Raw genomic sequence first — 24,335 nt, forward strand, 5'->3', positions numbered from 1 at the left:
ACTATGGCCAGCAGATGGCAGCGTTAGCTGCTCGGGCCCTAACTCGAGCTGCGAATTACAATGAAACACGGCGCAATCTAATGAAATCGAACATTTTCAAGGCTGACGTGAATGATCAAAGCCTTTGTAACATTAAACCTAATTTGACGGAGCGTCACTAAACAAAAAATATTAGTATAAAGTCACTGTTGTGGAGAAAATGTTTCTTTTCTTTTCAATTTTGGCTCAATGTCACTCAAATGACCTATTTTCAAATGGTGATTACTAAAGAACGGAATAAGGTAGAAACATATTTTTTTTTCTAATGAAAGAATGGAATGCGATCTTTCATGTAGTACCCATGTTGTTTATGTAGCAAAAGAACACAATATTCTGTTTGCTTTGAAAAATGAGTTAAAATGCTCGAAATCCGCTGGCATTGGGGCTTGTTTTGTTTTTTTTAATAACGTGTGGCAGCAAAAGAGTTCAAGTCAAAGTCAAGTCAAAAATATTCTTTGTAATAATGTTTTACATGCCCCCACTAGTCTATACACAGTAGGCTATTGCGATTAATATTGCCTTGGCGGCGCAAGAAGATTAATTCACCCATTTTCAGTCATCTCAGGGCGCAGCCATTTTGACATTATACTGTCGGCTGGGATTGATGACAAATTGTCCTTGGGCTCACATTGCTAACGTCACGTGACCAAACCCAGAAAACAGGTGAGCTGTGACGTTCATTTGACAAATAGTTTGAAAGAGGAACAGTGTATTGCAGTCCACGACCATTCTTACTTTGGTCACGTAAATAAATGAATACTGTTTTCTGCGAGAAACATATGTATTTTTTTTTCTTTTATGAATTATGATTATAGCTTGAGAAATAAGAGCTAAAATCCAGTTTTTCTAAATTGCTAAGGTTGTCTGACTTTTTTTCTTTTTTGTGAGGAAAGTACCTAAGGATTTAAGTACTTTGCATTTGTAAGTATGCAGTGGAACTACAGTCGAATGTAATGAATTATTTCAAAGGGTGACTAAAGATGTGAGACTAACCTTGAGGGCAGCATCTGGATTGCTGATACCTGCAGCTCTTCCTGAGTGGAGCTGCGCGGTCAGCTGGGATCCATGCTCACAATGCGTAATGCATTTGTCATGGGCCAGGCTGGCTTGAATGCTCTTTCTTCTTAATGGAGGCGCACAGGGTAATTTTGTAATACAGAAGGGGCCAGCTATTTTCCCTTCTCCAACGCAAGATTGGGAGGAAGATGAGAAACATGAAGAGGAGGGAGATGAATTCACCTGGCCACTGAGGATCTCTTACTCCCATTAGTGGAAGTTGTTTGATCCGTGCAGCTCGGTTCATGTTTGCACTTTCTTCTTCAGCTTTTCTCTTTTACTCAGACGAATGAGACGTCAAAGAAACTCTCCAAAAGAGGCAGGTTTCAGACCCAGTCTTTAGTCTCCTTTCTACATCGTAAAAAGGACCTCACATGCTATTCAGGTGCCATTGAGCTTCAGACTACAATGACCACAATCTGCCCTTTGCTTGGAGTTATGAATATCGTTTATTCTATGATTTGGAAATGGTGACGATGTATTGTCCTGTCACCTTTGGGTGCCAGATTTCCACAAATGAAAAATCAAGATTTGATTGTTAGCCTGAATAAGAAACTTGATGCCCAGTCGTTACATTCACAATAAGGTTAATGAGTGCGTGTGGCAGAGGCCAACATAACTCCAAAAGAAAACTTTTGGGAATAATTGTGAAGTCTCTTCAAAGGGGCGTTAACATAGTCTGTCCTGTCCTAGTGTCCACCGGTCCGTGTACTTTTCGGCCATTCGTTTTTCCTTCTGAAGCAAGGACAAGGAAAACGGGAAACAAACCGATTTCCGTTTTTTGTTTTGATGTATATGAACAAATAACGGGAAACGAGTCGTCTCCTTTTTTTGTTGAGATAAAAATGACAAAAACGGGAAACGAGCCCTTATCTGATGTTCTATTATGTGTTTATTTGGCACAAATCGGGAAATGAAATGTGGCCGTAAACCGTTTTTCGCAAGCTGGTTTCTCCTTGACCGGAAGCCGTTCATCTTTTGTGGCGCGTCACTGCTGCTGCTGCAGTGGCAGCTTGCTGCCCCCTAGTGTCTATTTCGAGGCCTATGTTGGCGCCTATTCTTCAGGACTTCCAAACATGGCTTTAGATGGCTATCACAACTTGATAGTGGAAATGAAAAATAACGGCATGACGTCTAGTGAAATCGCTACACATCCGTGTAGCCAATTTGGCCCTATAAGAGGACTTTCGGAGAGAAATGTCCGAAGGTGGCTCTCAGATCATTGTCTGGCAGAGGCCTCGAAATCGACACTAGGGGGCAGCAAGCTTACACTGCAGCAGCAGCTTGTGAAGTGCCGCAAAAGATGAACGGCTTCCGGTCAAGGAGAAACCAGCTTGCGAAAAACGGTTTACGGCCACATTTCATTTCCCGATTTGTGCTAAATAAACACATAATAGAACATCGGATAAGGCTCGTTTCCCGTTTTCCATTATTATTTCAACAAAAATGGGAGAAGACTCGTTTCCCGTTATTTGTTCATATAAATAAAAAAATAAAAAAACGGAAATCGGTTTGTTTCCAGTTTTCCGTGTCCTTGCTTCAGAAGGAAAAACGAATGGCCGAAAAGTACGCGGACCGTCCACCTTCTTGGATGTTTAGTGCAGCGGTGGTGCCGTTTGGTGCATCGGAGCAGATGATTGATTACGCTCTAGTCTGCACACAAGTTCAAGTCAGTTCGTGTCATTTTAAGACACATTTATGCACATGCGTGTGTTGAATTGCTAATGTGGCCAAGCATCAAAAATATGTCCACTATTTTTACTAATATACTTTCAAATGTTCCTCACTGGATGAAATCTCAAACGTGGACATGCAGCAAAGTCCCTTTTGCAAGATAATTGTTGTCCCTAATTGGACGGTTGGTGGAGCGTGACACATTCCTGGAATGGAGCCAAGCCTCCCTCCCAGCAGGCATCCACCGACGCATGTCTTGCACAGCGGGTCCTTCGGGACTTGACGCACTGATCCGCACGCATCAACGCACCTGTATGTCCCGAGATTTTGTTATCTAGCATGACATCTAGCTAGATTTGCCAATTCTTGCATAATTAAGCAAAAAACACAAAAGCGAAATAAGAAGCATGAAAAATAGCTGAAATTAATATAACATGGGTCATAGATTCAATTAAATTTTCATGGGACAACAACTCACTCATTAGATTACATGCAGACTGTTTGGTTTCCTTAATTGCGTCGGCAGCAGTGTCAAAGTATCCTTGAGGTACTAATTGCTGTCTGCTCTTTTTTAGCTCGCCTACATCTTCATTTAATCCTGCACAGCATCACCAAGCTTAATTTCTACCCCGATGTGACCTGCAGTCATACCTGGAGGCTACCTTCTCTCTAATTTTGATATGGTGCCACACAACCAGAGATGTGCGGTCAGACGAGGCAGTATATACTATAAATATTAACTCACATATGTACTGAACATGCTGACTATTGCCTCCTTAACTTCTTGTGTGTGATTATGAGTGACTGCGACTTCTCTGAGGCCAATGAAATAGGCCTCACTGGATACCAATGCCCACAAATGCAACAATGGACAGTCAAAGGAGCTCAGCAGTGTCGAAACCAATCTGAAAATGCAAATCATTGACTTGAACAAGTCAGGAAAGTTGCTTGGAGCAATTTCAAAGCATCTGCAGGTCCCAAGACCAACAGTGCAAGCAATTGTTTGCAAGTATAAAGTGCATTAAATTAAAGCAGCCAGTCTTCAGTTCAAGCACATCTTGTTGGGTCATAAATCCATAGTGTTGGTGTTTAGTAGGGGTTGGGGATGTAACGATATCCAAACATCACAATACGACATTATCACGATATGATAGTAACGATACGATAATTATCACGATATTGTGGGGGCGTTGGCGAAATTTAAAAAAGATCACAATATTGTAAAAAAGAGAGCTCATACTAAAAATAAAGCACAATATTGTGCTTTTGTACATAACAGCAATACATATAAACCAGCTACAATCTCTAATAACAATATTGAGGCACTTGCTAATGCAAGCACACATTGATCGCTTCACGAGCAAATTAGTTTCCCCTTTATCTGACAATTAGTATAGATTTGAAACATAGAAGGCCAAAACATCCATAATGAAAATTAAATTGCAATCATAAACTAGCCACTAGGGGGTGCTAGAATCGCACAAATGGAAATCAACCTGACTTTTTTTTTTAACAAATGTGTTCCTTTTAAATATTGTGTACGTCACGACGACGATATTGTGGCAGTTTTAATATCGCGATATTGCCCTTATCGTGACATCCCTAGTAGGGGTGTGCTCAAAAAATCGATACGGCAATATATCGTTGCGGGCCTCATTACAATACACGTAACGATACGCAGGTGTCAGAATCGATATTGCTCGTTAACTTTAAATTGGCAATCAACGTTTGCCTTTGCAGCTTGCATTGTACCTAAATAAATAAAAACCAGCAGCATCTTTGAAGTTTATTGCCTTCAATTAATGCAAAAATAACACACCAGTGATTGGACACTGTGTATTGTTTAGAAAAATTAAAGCAGAGGAAGAATATCAACATTTATTTACTTATAAACTTAACATTGCACATGTGTCTTAATGTACCAATTTTCGTATATTTTGTTTCAAAACGAAATAGAATGTGTTGCATGAAAAAAAATGCTGTTTTTATTTCCCCAAATATTTCAAATAAGCCCATTTTAGAGCTGTAATTTTAATACTTTGATATTTTTGCTCATATCGGCTCATGCCTATTAATAAATTTTCCCGGTGTGTCTGTGAAAACTGCTCCTTGCTCTGCAGTGCGTACACATTTAAACCAGGCATGCCGCTTGGTGGTAAACCAGAAGAGCTACTAACAAAAACATTTTTATCATCCTTCATAATAAACATATCCTTTAGGTATACATATAACTGTTATTATAAAATGCAAGTATATTAACTCATTCACTCCCACCCATTTTCACTGATGCAAACCCCTTTACTGGATTTTGACTGCTTTTGCAAGGCCCACAGAGTATTTGTATTCTATTGCTATAAAACATGGAATCTACCAAAAGAAAAATTAGCATCTCTTCTTTCATCAGGAAAAAAAGTACATTTCTATCTGTTTCCGTTTTGCAGCAATTGGCATTAGAATATAGCTAAGTTTCATCACAATTTTGTTTAAAACGGTGGGGAAAATAGTTTTTTGCAACATGGCTCTGTTTGATCTCTTATACTCTGCTGCCACCTGCTGGCTTTTTTTGTAATAACTACCATTGCTTCAAGCGTTTTCTTCAGTTTAGAGGCTGCATCAAAGCCTTCTGTATGCTCTAGCATGAAAAAAAAAAACATTAAAAAAAACGTATGAATACGTCTTTGGGAGCAAATGAGTTAATGTAAAATATCGGGATACGTATCACCTTGAAGCTCATGTTTGGGATACATATGTATCGCGATACGTATCGTATCGTGACTGCTGTATCGTGATACGTATCGAATCGTGACCCCTGTATCGTGATACGTGTCGTATCGTGAGGTTGGCGGCAATACCCAGCCCTAGTGTTTAGAACCATGAAGATAAGAATTGTCTCAAAATGTCCCAATATTTATGGACCTGACTATATTTCTTTTTTCCCCCTCTCTCAGATTTATTTTTTGGAAACTTCAAATTGCCTCAGTAGAATAGAAAATGTGCTCAGTCAAGCACATGGACCGAGTCATTATGTTAAGTCTACTTCATAGTGAACAGGTTAATAGCCCTGTGAGACTTAGTTTTAACATAGTAGGCAGTAGTCCTGCATTGAGTGCATTTAATTTCTTCCATTAATGGTACATTTACACCATTATTTACAAGCACTTGTCTTAATTAAATGTTTAATGACTCAACGCAGCCCCATGGCTGGGAGCTTTGTGCTCTGCTTTGCTCATCTACAAACATTATTGACCAGATGCAGCCAGTGGGGAGCAAGTTTGCTTGCCACTAAATAAGTCACACTCGTTTGACTTCTATGAGGTAAGTCGTTTAAATGGGTCACATATCTATCCTGTGACCTGTTAAAGTTTGAACATTTTAGAAAATGGAGGATGTCCGTCAGCAAGTTGTTGGGCCATATCGGATGTGTTCCCATGTCTGCTCTGTGTGGCTTTCCAGCAGGCTTTGCAGACAGACAGCTTTGTAGTATCTTGTAGTGTCAGCAAAAATGTTCCCGTATGTCACAGATACGCAAAATTTTTTTTAAAAAAAAATGCAAAACTCATTTGCACAAAACATTCTATTAGGATGGTGCATAAGACTAAGATGGGTAAAAAAAATAAATTGGCCGGAATTTGTGATCAAGATGCTGATACAGCAATGTATTATTTGACATTTTTATGTTTATATATACCTTGCAGCCCATATCCCAATGAGGGGCGAACATTTGCGGGAAATAGGCTGCAGTGCTAACTAGGGATGTCACGATAGGGGCAATATCGTGATATCGTGATATTAAAACTGCCACAATATCGTCGTCGTCATGTTCACAATATTTAAAAGGAACACATTTGTTAAAAAACAAAAAAAAGTCAGGTTGATTTCTATTTGTGCGGTTCTAGCACCCTCTAGTGGCTAGTTTATTCGTGTTAATTTTCATTAGGGATGTTTTGGCCTTCTATGTTTAAAATCTATGCTAATTGTCAGATGAAGGGGAAACTAATTTGCTTGTGCTTGCATTAGCAAGTAAGTGAGTCAATATTGCTAGTTGAGATTGTAAGGTGGTTTATATGCATTGCTGTTATGTACAAAAGCACAATATTGTGCTTTTTTTTTTAGCATGACCTCTTTTTTTCCAATATTGTGATTTTTTTTAAAATATCGCCAACGCCCCCACACTATCGTGATAATTATCGTATCGTGAACTTCATATCGTGATAATATCGTATCGTCATGTTTGGATATCGTTACATCCCGAGTGCTAACTGACCAACAAATGGACTTACAAACACACAATTCTGTGTTGGTCCAAAACTTCACCTCACCTGTGTTTCCTGTGGGCACACCTGTTCGCCACATTCCAAAGACATAATATAATGCATAACATTGTATGACGATATTTATTGCATATCTACTCACTTTTGTCTTTCAGTGAAGCCAACTGTTATTGATGTGGGCATATATGTTAACAGCATCGGCCCCGTGTCATCCATCGATATGGTGAGTTCAAGTACTTTCCCATTCTTCCTTTCCATACATACGTAAATGTTGTCCACAGTCCTGCAATTCCCTTTCAAATATTTTCCCACAAACATTGCATCATGCTTTGCTTTAATTTTTAGAGGCCTTTGAAGCTTCCTCGTTAAGTGCAATTAGTCCTTTTGCATCTTAAATGGCCTCGTTGATCTCCACAGTCCACAACGCGAAAAAAACAACTTCATACGAGATGCACGCTCACTTTTGTTTATAAGATATTAGAAGGCCTAAAATCTCTGTGGACAGTACCCATCGATTAATTTACTTGCATGATAAATAGTTGGTCTTTTTTCAAAAGAAATTGGCCTTAAATGTAACAAATTTGCAGAACAAGCACACCGTTTACATGTTTCTCACAATGCTGTAATTTGCACAGCAAAAGAATAATGGCGAGCCAACTGGCCATTATTTCAACCGCAGCCCTGCAGGGTGGTTCAGCAATTAAACTGACAACTCGCTGAAACCATTAAAAGCCGAGAGAAACATAAATAGGAGACTTGCAGCTTCACATGCACATTCTGAAGTCTGGTTAAACATTTTTAAAGGTTTTTAAAATGAGCAATTACTCAACTTTTTTTTTTTTATATACTGTATCATACAAACAGCCAATACTGTCATTAATTCAATTCAACTTTATACCAGACTCTGAGTCCAATACAAACAAATAACAAAAATACACACAATCAAAAACAATAAAAAAAACAACAACTTTTGAGCCCTTGAAAAATGGGAATGAAAGTGAAAGTTTGTAGTTACAGCACATTTTGTTTGTTTGATTTCAAACCTGCTGTGGTGTTAAGAGCGAAAAACGTGAGAATTGTGTCAATGTCCTAATATTTATGGCCCCGACTGCCACCTCATCATTGAACATGGTGATAGTAGTTTCATGGCATGGCCAATGGAACTTGTTCTCTTGTATTCATTGATGATGTGACAACGATTCAAAGTACACTCCAAAAGTAACCAAATATTTTTTATGGCAAAAAAAGTTCAATGTTATGCAATAGCAAGTCAATTGCATGACCTGAGTCTGATTAAGCATGCATTTCCCTTGTTGAAGACAACATTGAAGGGAAAAGAAGCAGGAACTGAAGACAGTTGGGGCCTGGCAGAGATGAAATCTAATGTTTGGTGACGTCTGTTCATTTCAGACTTCAGACTGTAATTGACTGCAAATAATTGACAACCAAGTATTTAAAAAAAAAGTCTTTGATAGTAGTAGGGCTGGGCAATAAATCGAATTAATTCGATACATCGTCATTTAAAAAAAAATCGAATCGTTGAAAATTTGCGAAATCGTGAAATCGAATTTTGTCCTTCTGGATGATTAAAAGCTGTTGTTCTTATGTTCTGTTACATCCAAATGCTTTTATGTGTTGTAATTTTTCCCCAAGTGGCAGCATGTTGGATGGGTGGTTTACAAGACGTGTTTACATAAGCTACCAACTACTTAATTTTGGCATTTAAGCACAAACTATGAATGTAAAGATTATATGTTAAAAACTGATCTAGAATCAATATACGTTACTGGTGTCTGAACATTTTGCACAGGAATTATTTTTGAATAAATGAAACCTTTAAGTAAACGTTTGTTGGATTTATTATGTTAAAATCGATTAAAATTGTAATCATCCTTAATGACAAAAAAAAATCGAGATTTTATTTTTTGGCCATATCGCCCAGCCCTAGATAGTACATACCGTATTTTCCGCACTATAAGGCGCACCTAAAAGCCTTCAATATTTTCAAAAGCTGACCATGCGCCTTATAATCCAGTGCGCCTTAAATATGGATCAATATTGAGCCGCAACAGGTCTCGCTGTCAAGACGCGATCGGTGACCCTGCACGATCGGTGACGCGCATGCGCAGATGATCCCGCCATCTTGGATCGCGAGCTAACACTAATACTTTACCTCAGAGAAAATAATAAAACAGCTGTTAATTCATTTGAGTTGTCAGAAAGCTGGTTTGTAAACCATTAATAAAGTTTGACTGACCAATCTGACTGTTTTGTTGACATTCCCTTTAGCGCAGCACCATCTAATGGATGCATAACGTAACCCCAGCCTCTACTGTAGCGCCTTATATATGGAAAAAGTTTTCAAATATGTCATTCATTGAAGGTGCGCCTTATAATGAGGTGCGCCATATAGTGCGGAAAATACGGTAATATAGTATTTGACGATACCATGCGATTTATTTGAATGTTCATTTTTGCATGCTTATTTTTTTTTGACCAAGAAGTCTGTTCGCCCTTCTCAGTTCAGATCCATTAGATAGTGCCAACACACACCATTTGTATTGATTATTGCATAATTGCTGTATTGTGTTGATATTATCACTATGAGTTACTTATTCATGAATTACATTCGTTGCAATTCCCAACCCTCGTCAACAGGCCGGTGGGTCAGTCTATACTAAGCCCAAACGTTTTCAATCATGCACAGTGTTCACCATTCCTCCAATTTTTTTCCTCCGTGTTGCACTGATTGGCGGCACCCTGTCAGTGGGCACCACAATGCAAATCCCCTGCTGTCCTGGGACTTTGCTGGAGTGGATTTATCTCTAATGCTCCCACTCTCTGTCTGCCTCGGCATGTCTTCCACTTTTGTCCACTTTTTTTTTTTTTTTTTTTCTAAAAGCTCTCTTTCTTCACTTAACTGCACACGTCAACCTTAGACTCGCACCCTGATTTGAGTCCAATTGGTCATCCGTCTCCATACCTCATTCTCTCTGAAGTTTCTCCTTTTTTTCATGTGACTTCCATATGAAAAACCAACTCAAAAATACAATTATCAACCCCTACTCCTACGCCATTCACCTACTCTAATGGTTAACAGTAGGGGTGTTTTTTAAAAAAAAAAAATCGATTCGGCGATATATCGCGATACTACATCGCGCGATTCTCGAATCGATTCAATAAAAAAAAAATCGATTTTTTTTTTTTTTTTTTTTTTTTTTTTTTTTTTTTAAAGAGCTCAGAATGGTTCATTCGGTAGTCTTACCGATTCAACGTCTTATCATCATTGCCTTTTTTTTTTTGTGTGTGTGTGTGTGTGTGAATCGATTTTTAAACTTCCATTTTTAATGGAAAAATATTCAACAAAACGTCTGACTTCGGGTTAGGATTCACACCTTGAGCATGGAAGAATGTTATATGAACGGAACATTAAGCCTTAATATTTTATTTTAATGCTGTTCAAACATGAAACAGATTACAACCTCTATAAGACTGAAATTTCAGATAAATAAATAATACATTTTCATATAAATCTTACACTCGACAAGCTTACTGATTAGTATTTTCTAAATTTGAATGAAAAAAAATCGCGACAATCGACTTATAAATTCGTATCGGGATTAATCGGTATCGAATCGAATCGTGACCTGTGAATCGTGATACGAATCGAATCGTCAGGTACTAGGCAATTCACACCCCTAGTTAACAGTATAGAAGTGGAACCTTGCTTTAACAGAACCGGACCAATGGACTGCAGAAATTAAAGCCAGAAAATTGTGTCTCGTCCACTCAAAATGCCCCCGTTGTGCAGTAGTTGTTGTCTGGCAACAGTTCCACAATTTGCCGATGTATTTGACTGGTGTGCTATGGTTCTATTAGGCCGGGAGCCAGGTCCACTCCTGTTTTTTGTTACCTTATTTTGACTATGATTTCCTCTTTTCTAATAATACCTTGGGACCATCACAAGTTGATAGGGACGACCCCCAACTCGGGGCCGTTTGGTCCCAGGGGTAAAAACAAAACAAAACACCCCTTTTGGGAAAAAGCTTCTGGCAAAATTGTGTAATTGCAAATGTCAAGGTGCAGCAACTGCATAAATGGTCAGAAAGCGCTAAAATTTTGCATGGTGTATCCTGACACATAGGGAAACTCACAGAAAAATAATCATGGGCTTCCTGTATTTCAACTGTCAAGTAACACCCTCAACATACTAGGGATTAGGGGTGTACCGATCAATCGGCCAGCCGATTTATCGGCCCCGATTTTCTTAATTTTGGAAGATCGGTGATCCCTTAAAAATAAACCGATCTTTTCCACCAATCTTATCTCCCTCCTCAGAGGTCTGAAAAAAAGCCTCTTCTGCTGAGAAGACTAAAAGGATTTGTATTTTTATTTGAGAGAACTACTTCATGTGCCATTAAAACAACCCATTTGTATTATTTCGCCAATATTGTTCATTGTTTTCTAATAAAACAAGACTGGAACACTGAAAATATAAGCTGCTTGACGTGAAAAAAATCGGTATCGGCAAAAATCGGGATCGGCAGGTCAGACTTTTTAAAAGATCGGGGATTGGTGATCGGCTGGAAAATTGTGATCGGTGCACCCCTACTAGGGATGTAACGATATCCAAACATCACGATACGATATTATCACGATATGAAGGTCACGATACGCTAATTTTCACGATATTGTGGGGGCGTTGGCGATATTTAAAAAAGATCACAATATTGTAAAAAAAAATAAAAATAAAATAGAGAGCTCATACTTTAAAAAAAAAAAAAAAGCACAATATTGTGCTTTTGTGCATAACAATGCAATGCAAATAAACCATGCAAGCACACATTGATCGCTTCACAAGCAAATTAGGTTCCCCTTCATCTGACAATTAGCCTAGATTTTAAACATAGAAGGCCAAAACATCCCTAATGAAAATTAAATTGCACAAATAAACTAGCCACTAGAGGGTGCTAGAACTGCACAAATGGAAATCAACCTGACTTTTTTAACAGATGTGTTCCTTTTAAATATTGTGAACATGACGACGACGATATTGTGGGAGTTTTAATATCACGATATCACGATATTGCCCTTATCGTGACAACATACCCTAAAAGACAAAAAAAATAAATAAATGTCTCTCCGCCTGACAGATTACCATCAAACGTAATTCATTTCAAACATTTTATTGTACATCTCACTGCCTCAAATGTATATTAAAATCTTCCCACATTTGTAACCTTCAATTTAAGTCCAAGATGAACTTTCTATTTGGAGTATTAGAAGAGCTATGACCAAAGTACTCCACTGTACCCTAAATCGGGGGGAAAAAAAACAAACAAACTGAAAATTCCACAATTAGCAGTCCAAATGGGATGAAGCTATTTTTCTTTTAAACAAAATCTAAAATATTTGTAAACATGGGTTATGGAGTACTATACTATCTGAAGTGAATTCCATAAAGAGTGAATAATGTTGACCAGGGTATCAAGGCGCAACATTAAACATGATCACACAAAATCTGGGAACCAAATAGGAGATTTAAAAAAGAACAAGATCTTGACAGGGAATAAAAATGACTTGTGTACATTTCTTAACAATAGAGTAACATTCTATGTAGCCAAATGGAGAAATAGTGGATTGCGGCTAAACCATCAAATTGAACTATGATAAAATACAGTCGTGATCAAAAGTCAAAGAAAGAAAAAAAAAGTCATCAATGTGCTAGAGTGGCCCAGTCACAGTCCTCATCTAAATCCAATAGAAAATGTGTGGCGAGATCTTAAGATTGCGGTTCACAAACGCTCTCCATCTAACCTAGCTGAGCTGAACGTGTTTCGCAAGGAGGAATGGGAAAACCTTTCAGCCTGCTGATGTGCAAAACTGATAGAGCATACCCCAAAAGACTTGAAGCTGTAATTGCAGCAAAAGGGGGTTCAAACTATTAATTGGGGGGAGGTGATACTTTTGCACACCTTACTTTTCTTTTTCTTTTTTTTGTAAAACAGTTTGAAATAAGATAGTTTGTTTCACTCCACGATTGTGTGCTTCTTTGTGTTTAACTTTCACGTAAGATTCCAGTGAAATATATTTGTTTGTGGCCACACCGTGCCAAAATGTTGAAAATCTCAAAGGGGTGAATACTTTTGCAAGGCACTGTATGTGTCTGGAAGAGCATTACACAGGGGTTCCCATCCCCCCTCGACCATGTATTCCACATGAACACAGAGACTGGCAAGTTCAAACTACGTACTTTGGTTTGAGGGTGACGTCATACCCAAAGCTCTTGTCTTGGCAGAAGAGGAAATAGACGAGGATGACTTAGCAGCTGATGAAATCCATACAAATATGGATGATGATCAGGAAGAGGAAGAAGAGGATTAAAAATCCAGTTATATAGTTACATTTTATGTTTTCTTCATTAAATCTCCTATTTGGTTCCCGGACTTTGTGTGAATATGTTTAACTCATTCACTGCCATTGACGGAAAAAGACGTCAAATGATGCATTTTTTGTTGTTGCTGGTCTGGCAATGAATGTGTTAATATTGCGCCTTGATACCCTCATCCACCTGGGGGCATAACATTATTCACTCTTTATGGAATTCACTTCAGATAGTCTCTGTCATATCCTTTGGTTTACACTGATCCATCTTGCAGGGATGGCAATCTGTCAGTTATTTCGAATGGCATCCAGTAGCGTGGATTATATTCCTGCAGCTGCATTTTCATTCTGATCTGGATCCAGTATTCACTGAGCCCTTAATTGACAGAAGCACTAGAAACTTTTTTTTTTTTTTTTTTTTCAAGTTTGTGGCATTTCTACAACAGCGTATTAGGGCCATGTTTTATTTATTTATTCATTTATTCATTTATTTATTTATTTTTTAAAAAGGGTGGGTGCAATATTCGGAGGAAAAAAACTCAAAAATTTGCCACTTTCTAAAGTGGCAAATTTGTGAGAAAAAAAATCTTGTAAATTTGTGAGTTTAGAATAGAAAGTGAAAAACTTGCCATTTTCTAAAGTGGCAAATTTGTGAGAAAAAAAATCTCGTAAATTTGTGAGTTTAGAATAGAAAGTGACAAATTTGCGACTTTCTAATGTGGTAGATTTGCGAGAAAACAAACAAACAAATAAAACAACTTATTTTTTTCTTGCAAATCTGCCACTTTATAAACTCGTAAAATTGTCACTTTAGAAAGTCGCAAATTTGCCACTTTATAAACTCTATATAAACTATGAGTTTTTTTTCTCGGAATATTGGCCCCGCCCATCTAAAAAAAAATATATATATGTATGTATATATATATATTTTTTTTTATCCGTGGCCCGACTACGCCATCGTACATTGCGGTGTATTGGGCCCAAAGTGATATTCTTTTTTACAGGCCCTCAAGTCTCTGGTAGTGGCACTTTACTGTACTTTAATTTATTTAATTCAATCTCTGGTGTAATAACCTTTTTTATTGATTGATTTAATTTTAATTTTTTTATTTTATTTTTGTTCTTCTTCTTCTTATTAATTCAATCTCTGGTGTAATAACCTTATTTATTGATTGATTTAATTCTTATTTTTCATTTTATTATTATTATTGTTATTATTAATTCAATCTCTGGTGTAATAACCTTATTTATTGATTGATTTAATTCTTATTTTTCATTTTGTTATTATTATTATTATTATTCTTATTATTCTTATTATTATTAATTCAATCTCTGGTGTAATAACCTTATTTATTGATTGATTGATTTTTTTTATTTTATTATCTGTTCTCATTGCTGCTGGACATGTAAATTTCCCAGAGGGAGCCATCCCATCCCAAAGGGATCAATAAAGTCAAGTCTAATGCCGATGTCAGACTACACGAAAACAGCCCGATTTTAGCCCGACCGACGTGTCGTGGACAAACGGGGCATGTCGTAAAGGATTTTGGGTTGTCTTGACGTAGCGTCGCCCGTGTAATGTGACACGTTCAACGACTGGTCGCCTGTTGTCCGGGACGGTTCGCGACCATCACGACTAAAGTCTAGCATGTTAGAATTTTTGCTCGTCTTGACGCATAATGTGACATACCTACGTCGTCGTCCGTTTGGTTCCACAGCATTGACCAATAGCGAGAGGGAGCGAAACGTCAATCACACACTCAACAGCACTTTATAGCTCTTTTTATTTATGTATACATTTGTTTATCGTTTATGTATTTATTTATTTATCCCCTGGATATTTCATGGGATGGGGCCAGACAGGTGCATCTCAAATAGTAGTCAATTAGTCAAATATGAATAAATGAAGCAGTAAAAAATACTCAAACAATATAATATTTCAGTGTTTGATAAAATAATAAAACAAGATGTCGTCCCGCAAATTAATGAACAAAATCGGTTATATTGCCCCGTGGCATATAGGCCTTAAATAAATTAAAATACAGTGTTGGGTACTAAATCATATTTTAAACACTATTTGAGGAGCAGTGAGCGCAAGCAATGCGCTCACACCACACTTGTCCCATGCGTGCTCCATTCACGCAAACACTCCCTGTCCGTGCCTCGTTTTTATTTTTTTTTGTCCCACCTCCCCGACAAACAGTGGCCGACGCGTCTCTCTTGGCAAGACAACACGCGATGATCGGCAGGTGTCTTGTCGCGTTCAGACGTGTAGTGTGACTACACGCCCCGTCCACGACACGGAGCGAATTTGTCGGGTAATGCGACAGCGCAACTGTCGTGTAAGACAAAAAAATCGCGTAGTCTGACATTGGCATAAGTCCAAGTCTACATAGTTATTGGTTCTTATTAGGGGTGTGAATTGCCTAGTACCTGACGATTCGATTCGTATCACGATTAATCCCGATACGAATTTATAAGTCGATTGTTGCGATTTTTTCTCATTCAAGTTTAGAAAATACTAATCAGTAAGCTTGTAGAGTGTAAGATTTATATGAAAATGTATTATTTATTTATCTGAAATTTCAGTCTTATAGAGGTTGTAATCTGTTGTTTGAACAGCATTAAAATACAATATTATGGCTTAATGTTCCGTTCATATAACATTCTTCCATGCTCAAGGTGTGAATCCTAACCCGAAGTCAGACGTTTTGTTGAATATTTTTCCATTAAAAATGGAAGTTTAAAAATCGATTCACACAAAAAAAAAAAAAAAAAAAAAAAAAAAAAAAAAAAAAAAAAGGTAATGATGATAAGACGTTGAATCGGTAAGACTACCGAATGAACAATTCTGAGCTCTTTAAAAAAAAAAAAAAAAAAAAAAAAAAAAAAAAAAAAAAAAAAAAAATCGATTCGAAAATCGCGCAATCTCCGAATCGATTTTTTTTTAACACCCCTAGTTCTTATCATGTGTCACACCTCCACAACGTTTTAGTTCTGTAACTTTACTGTTAACGAGCAAACCAGCCAACCAAGTGTGGCACGTCTTGGGGGTAGTTTTACTGTTGCAGGTTCATTAAGCCCTTTCCAAGTACAATAGTGTAATAATACAAGACCGTATCTAGTTGAACTGATCTCTGATGCATTAATTACCTTCCATAAAGGCTTGGTTGATGAGTTTGGCGTGGAGGAATTTTTACTGGTCTGGTGATCACAAGGCTTTTGTGTCTGCATATCATGTGCGCACACATGCGTCTTACTATAGTTGAGTCTGAAGCACTGTGTGACTCCAGCACCATTGTCAGCTTTTTGCTCTAACCCTGACATCGTCTTTCTTGTTGTTCTGTATGCTGCTGTCAGAGGGAGCTCAAAGCTTGCTGATTGAGACAGAAACTCATTTCATGTGGCATGCTTTCGCATCCAGCTTCGAGATGAAGGTCATCCTCTGCAGAGTCAAAATAGGCGGGATACTCTCGGATTGGAGAACAAAGGTAGAGCCATTTATCATTCTGCAATTAAAAGAAAGGGGGCCAGAGAGTCAAAGACGGCGAGTTGTTATTCCACACCGTGACTGCAGTTCAACCTTCGGCTGTCTCAGCGAAGAGATCCCACATCTGCCATTTTGAAGATACAATCAGTGACCCAAAGGCAAGCTCGTCACTTCTGCAAAGTAGCTCAGGCTTGGATTTAATTTGCTGCAACTGAGTGTCATTTGCTGTTAATTGTTGCGCTCGCAGCATTCTCCTTTGCTCTCTTGTGGTTGGTACGCTGAACCACAAGCGCATCTCTTCTGAGTAATTTTACAATATTAACTGCACTTCCTGTTGTTGAACGATAATGAAATAGGAAATGTGATGCAATGTGATCAGCGGTGTAGGTATACGGGCACATATCCACTTCTTCTTCAGTCAGCATTGCGTATACCCACTTTGAAATTGGCGCCGTTCACTAATACATGTAATATGTGAGCTAGATTACCATTTTTTTACTCAAAGGGCCCAACCTCCTCTGCCTCTTATTGGCTGGTACCCCCTGCCTTCGCTGATTAGATTGGTTAACTTTAGGCATGAGGACTGATGAGCCAATCGGAGGCAGAGTAGGGCTGGTTACACCCAGGAAAACAATCCTTCAAATAGTGTCCTGAGCTCTGATGGCGGCCGGGTGTTTTAGCTCAACCGAAGCTTTTTGCGTTCATACACCAGAAACGTGATCATGGTACAGATTCAATCCACCCGTTACACACTAACCCACACGATGTAGCTTAATTTCATAGTAGCTTGGCCGCTAGTTGATTTTAAACTAAGTTACAACACAAGAATGGGGGCAAATACAGGTACTTGAAGATTTGGCCTAAAACAATATTCACATCTAATAGTGACTGTTTTTCTCACTATTTTTGTTCGTCGTTCACAAAATATTGATTTACAACATTATTTATACTTTCTATTTGTCTCATGACAAATACATTTTACATTCATTCAGGCTGCTTGTGTTACCAGTAACGACTACAAACTGCTCTGAGTCAAATCATGAAAATATTATTGTGAGCAAGTACAAATGACAGATTTTTCTTTCTTGTCGCATTCTCTCAAACAACGTTTTTCTTGGATTTCCTTAAAAACAATAAATAAATTGTGAAAATTTTAGAGCATACCCACTTCCTTAGGGACCACACACGCTAAACATATGCAACCTGAGTTTTTTCAATTTAGAAATTACCAAAAAAAAAAAAAAAAAATAGTGCTGTCAAACGATTAAAATTTGTAATTTGATTAATCACACTTTTTAATTTTGATTAATCACGATTAATCAGCTAAATTACGTGCGTATTCTTGTAATATAAAATAAATACCAAATAGCATAATATTTTGACATTAACGCATTTTATTATCTGAATGTCATTTGCAAACATTGATTAAATGCATGTACGCAATTGCATGCATGCGTGTATTGCTCAAAACGTAACAGCATCATATCAATTGGGTGCAATTCAGCAATTATTAATTAATTAAATGTAAATTACTTTTGTTTTATCTAAAGTCCCTTCAGGATGTTTTTTAAAGTGAAATTTACCACCAAGCACACCAACTGGAGTCACCCTGCTCATTTTGGAACAACAGGAAATGTCGTGCATTGATCTAATCACTGATCTGCGCAGCCTTCAATGTAACCATCCACGGTTACGTTCAAGGCTCAAGTGCGGTCAAAAAAAATAGTGCGGTTAATCTGCATTAATATGTGATTAATGCGACAATTTTCTGTGATTAATTAATCTATTAACGCTTTAACTTTGGCAGCCTTAAAAAACAAAAACAAACAAACAAACAAACAAACCTTTGATCTATAAGAAGGGGCATGTCCTGTTATGTTACATTCCTGGAAATCTCAATCAACATGATGTGACTCTTGACTTCCTGCAGAGTTCTGTGATTAAAAATACAGGTGAGCTATTTTTACCTGAAAGTTCATCTCACAAAACTGCAGATGGATGCTCATTATTAAAAAACGAAATTTAGTCTTGTATTGTTAGCCTGCGGTAAGTTTTACTCTGTCCGCAAAGACGCGGCAATCTGTGGGTGCACTTAAACCACATTGCAGGTACAAGTACAGGAAGACACAGACATGTTGAATAATTGAGTCCATTGAGATTGAAAGACATGGAGGCCCTTGTTTCTGCAAGGACTGATGAAGCTATTTTTGTGGCACGGACGCAATCTTGCAAAGTGCACAAACAAGTGCAAAAAACAAAAAAAAAAGTATACAAATGCATGCATACCCTCACTCACATACACACACGCACACATGCACAGTTTGGCAAACACACTAACTATATCAATCACAAACTGTCGTGAAGAAAAAAAAAAAACATCTTCTGAAACACCCTTCAATCAGTCAAGGCATATATTAGGAATTGCCCTTAGTCTTAATTTGTCATCTTATCAACAAATTAAATTCTGTGGTTCTATTTTTGTGGGAATAGTTTGTATTGGTTGTTTCCATGATGACTCTGCCCATCATCTATCTTCTTCCACTTATCTGTGGTGAGAGTAGCAGCCTAAGCAAATAAGCTTGGACTTTCCCGTTCCCCTGCCAATCCGTGCATCTCATCCAGGAGTACAAGTGGTCTCTTTAGCATGTTCTGGGTCTCCCTCCTGGTTGCTGACAATATAACTGCATGACAGTAGTAAGACCTCATTTTTGTCTTGCAAAATGACAACATTGAAGTTTTCATTTTGGATGTTTACCAAAACAAAACAAAACAAAACAAAACAAAGGAACTTCCTGATCCGCCTCCATTAGACCAACATGTTTGAAGGTGAGAAAAGGACATACAAGATCATTGCTACTCACGACGAGTACACACTCCACATTTCATGTCACTTTGAAGAGCCTCTATCAAACAACGTCCTTGAGCTTGTCAAATTTGTTTGTGGCTTCCCCACACCGGCTCTCCTGTAGTGAAACCGTGCTCAACATAAGCTCCAAAAAAAAAAAGAGTATTTAGAAACACCTGACGCCCAATTCACACTGACTGCGGAACGGACGCGGAGTGGGTTCCGTACGGACGCCGAATAGAAAGCATTTTAGTCTGCGTGTCAATTCACACCAGCTGCATTGCAGTGCGTGTGCGGTGCAGATCGGATGCAGCCCTGTGGAAGTTTTCCACAAGCTTTCTATTTTTTCCGGATTTTCATGAAGCTGAAGTAATTACACAAGCCGGACAGAAAGTCAAGCGTCGGCATCAATATAGATCCGGTATATTTTAAAATAAAACAGTTTGCAAATACACTTTTTTATTTATTTATTTATTTATGGGGGGTGGGGGGTGGGGGGCTAACTAACAACATAGCATGACATGAGTCCTTACCCATGGTAGAAGAGCCATGGTAGACGTCCCAGAAATAATGTCCAAAAAGCATATCGATGTGACAACAGGCAAGCGTGGCTATTGTTTAATAATAATAATAAGACTATATACACGGTTGTTATCTCCAGCGTGATCTTGTGATCTGGCGGGTGCAGAAAATCCGGACACGGACAGGTCACGCAACGCATGCGGTGTGAATTGCAGTCTGTGCTGATGCCGTACGGAAAACCAGCCTGTCAATTCCTATCACAACTTATTCTTTTCAGAGATTTTTGTTTTCCGATGTTTGATTCCGAATGCCTCTGTGAATATGAACCAGACCACAATGAACCTTTTGCCAGTAAATTGACCTCCAAATTTGAACTCAAGACACTCTTTATTGAAGAGGGAAAGAATTGTTATCAAGTAGCCTGTGGTTATTTTCTTTCTTTTTTACTTTTAAAGAAGAAAATATAATCACGTGCAATGATGCTCAAGTCAGAGCGAGATTTTCTGGCGCTGCCATCATTTTTGTCAAGGCCTGTTTTCATGAGTTGTTGTAATTCTCTTGAACCACAATTGAAAACAATTTCTGACTTTTATTTCAGTTCGCATTGTCTTGTATTTATTATTATTATATTTATTTCTTTTATACATATCTATGTACAGTATAGGTACTTATTAGTGCCTGAACTCTGGGCCTCATCAGCACTCGAGATTCTCGTTCCCATCAACGACCGAGTCTCGAATAAACTCGAATCACTTGCCTATGATACTTTTCATTAAAGCTATCTTCATGCACTTTAGATATTTATTGTTGGAAAACTATCTTGTATTTGTTACAATGGGGTTGTGATGGTTGGACCCAAAAGCGTAGAAACACGGCAGGGAGAAAGGCAGGAATCAGAATAACTTTATGGACTGGCTTGAAAGTGATAAGACTGGGCATGATGATCGTGGACAGACTTGGCGCGGCGTGAAGGCTTTGCATGGCGTGATGAACTTAAACAGACGTAGTTTAACTTGAACAGATGTAGTGAAACTGGACCAGACGTAGAATAACTTGACCAGAACGTGGAATAAACTTGACCAGAACTCAGAAAACTTGACCAGGCTAAGTGAAACTAGCAACAACACTTAGCACAACAGACAAGACAAGACAAGACAAGACAAGACAAGACAAGACAAGACAAGACAAGACAAGACAAGACAAGACAAGACAAGACAAGATGTATATACTACAATAATGCTCCCACACCCACGTGAAAGAAACACCACTCCCTTATATATACCAACACTAATGAGACACTAACAGGACACACCTGGGAAACACAGCAGGCAGGGGGAACCAATTAGCAACACACACCGGGAAGGGAAGACAGACGCAGGTGGACAAGGTTAACAATAACGAGACTAGGGGAGGCAAACCGGACAAAAGATGACAAACACCCCAAAACTAAACAAAATCCAAACCCCACCGAACTGGAACATATCAGTATCTATATAACTGTTGTATTGTAAGTTACTCAGAAAATCTCTCCCTCTTCTATAACGGTTTCAATAGTGTTTAATATGGCACTGATCTAAATTACCTAAAATAAATTGTTCAGCCTTTGAAGTTTGGGATTGTATTTATTTTAGGTTGCAAAGAATCAGGGGAATTGATTCTGCTGAACCCTTTCTTTGAAATAGCGGTGGCAAATCCAGGTCGAGGAGTCGAAGCCGAACCGTGGCATGGTTTTTACTTTCTGGACCTGGATTTGCCACCTAAATTTCTGCAGGCCAAATCCTTTATCCTCGCACACGGTCGAAGATAAAGTTAAAGTCAGAGCGAAGACAAGTCTTTCAAATGATAAGGATAAAAAGCAAGGATGGACAGAGTGGAGCTTGACAGCAAAATTATCATCTGTCGCAGAATAGCAGTTATTAGTAGTTGCCTGGTAGCAATGATAAATTATATGATTGTGAGGATGGGTGTAAAAAAAAAAACTCACTTACACTATCACGAGACTGGAGCCTTCATCACCATGGAGACCTGGAACGAGGGCAGGAGGTGAGGGCAAGGAGGGCTTTGGACGGCCATGTTTTCATTTTCAATCAAATATCAACTAAATCATCATGGGGGATTAAATATGTGAATTAGTTTGAATCTCTACATCAATGCATCCTCTAATGTGGTTGGGGATTTGAGGGGGTTAATCAAAAAATTATAGATTTGACCAAAGTGAAGTTTTTTTTCTTTTTAATAGCAGTCTGTCTGCAAGCTCACACTCTCAAAGCGCAATTTTTCCAGTGGAGTTTGACAAAGACTGCCAGTCGAGCTCCTCTGCAAAGATGTAGAAAAGTAAAAATGATTTTGTTCAGTGAGTTGGAAAACAGTGACTGAGCAATAACTCGTAATTGGAGGATTTTGAGCCATCTCCTTGCAAACATGATGATGTTGGATAAGGGGGAGGCTGTTTTTTTTTTGTTTTTTTTCCCCCCACTTGCAGTTGAAGTCAAATTAATTAATTCCAGTCACATGCACAATGCTGTCAACATAATTTTTCATTATCATATCACACTGGTATTTGCATCCCCAAAGAGGGCTTTCACTTATCTTAGCACAAGCAAGTCTATTGTTATTATTTGCTGGGAGGAATTACAATTAAGATAGTGGTACTTTAAAATGGACTAATATGAGACTTTGCTTCCGAACAAAAAGAAGCATTTCACCCTAGCAGCTGGGGTCACAAAAATAATATAGGCTGTTCTCAAATGTGGACTTTCTTATTGGTCGCAGCAAGCCCACATTTTATTTCAGTTATTCTATAATACTTCTGTAGGTCTTTTAAAAGGGTAAGGCTGAAAGCTCATAAGTCACAATTTGGCTATTTCACCCCCCCCCCCCCCCCCCCCTCACCTAAAAAAAAAAAGGGAAAAAAAATCTATACTTTTGGTCAGTCCACACATGTTGGTGTCGTTTATACGAATCATTGACCAATTTTAAATATTGAAAATTGTGTGTTCTCTTTTTGTGATGCAAAGTTAATGGTTGAACAAGCATGCCATTTTTGGGGTTTTCTCAAAAGTGACGATTTGGGAGGTACAAGGTTCTGGCCCGACGTCAGCGATGTATACACTGGATATTAGGGGTGGGAACCTGTGGGTACCTCACGATACGATACGATATGCGATACAAGGCTCACGATAACGATTATCTCACGATATGACGATGCCGCGATTATCGATATATTGCTCAGGTCTTAAATCCACGATAATCTACGATAAAACTAATCATAAAAAAATAAGGATAAAAATAATAATAATGAATAAATAAATAAATAAATAAATACAAAATAATCAAATAAATAATAAAAATAAAATAATAAATCAATAAATAATAAAAAATATTAAACAGATAATAAAAAATTTAAAAACAAATCATAGTATAATAATAATAATAATATATAAATATAATATATAATATATAAATATGAACATATATATATATATATATATATATATATATATATATATATATATATATATATATATATATATATATATATATATAAAACTAAGCTCGAGTCTTCTTTGCCTGAAGACTTCCGTCCATTTCCCCGCCACACTTATGAGGTGCTCCCCCTAGTGGCCCGCCAAGTAATTGCTCGATAAGTCATGAACAATGGAGCCGTTATAGTGGCTGAATGTTAACTACAAATATCGCGATACTTGCGCAGGCGTATCGATGATCCATCGGGAGACAAAGTATCACGATTTATCACGATATCGATATATCGTCACACTCCTATTGGATATCCAGCAGTGTAAAAACTGTCAGGGACAGAATGGGATTTAGTTGATCCTATTCTGAATATTTTAGACCTGGCATCAAATATTCATGTCCCAGATAATAAACTTGCCGCTTTCTGTTTAATTTCCCAGCAGAGAATACACAACACCATTCTCCTTTTGTCAGCCCCCTGCCAAATCAGTCTTTGTCTCATTGTTGTCCAGTCAAGAGTAATGGACTCACTTGAACACCTTACTTTTCTTTACTGATCTATTTTTCCGTGTGCTTT

At 38.0% G+C, this 24,335-nt stretch overlaps 2 protein-coding genes across 5 annotated transcripts in view; one reads left to right on the forward strand and one right to left on the reverse strand.

The window, feature by feature from the left end:
- LOC144013492 (gamma-aminobutyric acid receptor subunit gamma-3-like) overlaps positions 1-24,335 on the forward strand; it is an 82,335-nt gene that overhangs the window by 31,534 nt on the left and 26,466 nt on the right. For both annotated transcript variants that reach the window (XM_077512450.1, XM_077512449.1), the window contains exon 3: positions 7,196-7,263. In XM_077512450.1, coding sequence (XP_077368576.1) covers positions 7,196-7,263 — 68 coding nt within the window. The remainder of the gene's footprint in view (positions 1-7,195; positions 7,264-24,335) is intronic.
- Positions 1-24,335, reverse strand: part of cfap221 (cilia and flagella associated protein 221) — a 118,314-nt gene that overhangs the window by 19,710 nt on the left and 74,269 nt on the right. For 2 of the 3 annotated variants that reach the window (XR_013282260.1, XR_013282261.1), the window contains exon 26: positions 22,270-22,306. The gene's annotated coding sequence lies outside the window, so the exon portion shown is untranslated. Of the gene's footprint in view, positions 1-22,265; positions 22,307-24,335 lie in introns of all 3 variants that reach the window. The other variant, XR_013282262.1, reaches the window with a different exon arrangement.

Source organism: Festucalex cinctus, chromosome 2 (genome assembly GCF_051991245.1).
Source record: "Festucalex cinctus isolate MCC-2025b chromosome 2, RoL_Fcin_1.0, whole genome shotgun sequence".
In the NCBI taxonomy this organism is placed as follows: Eukaryota; Metazoa; Chordata; class Actinopteri; order Syngnathiformes; family Syngnathidae; genus Festucalex; species Festucalex cinctus.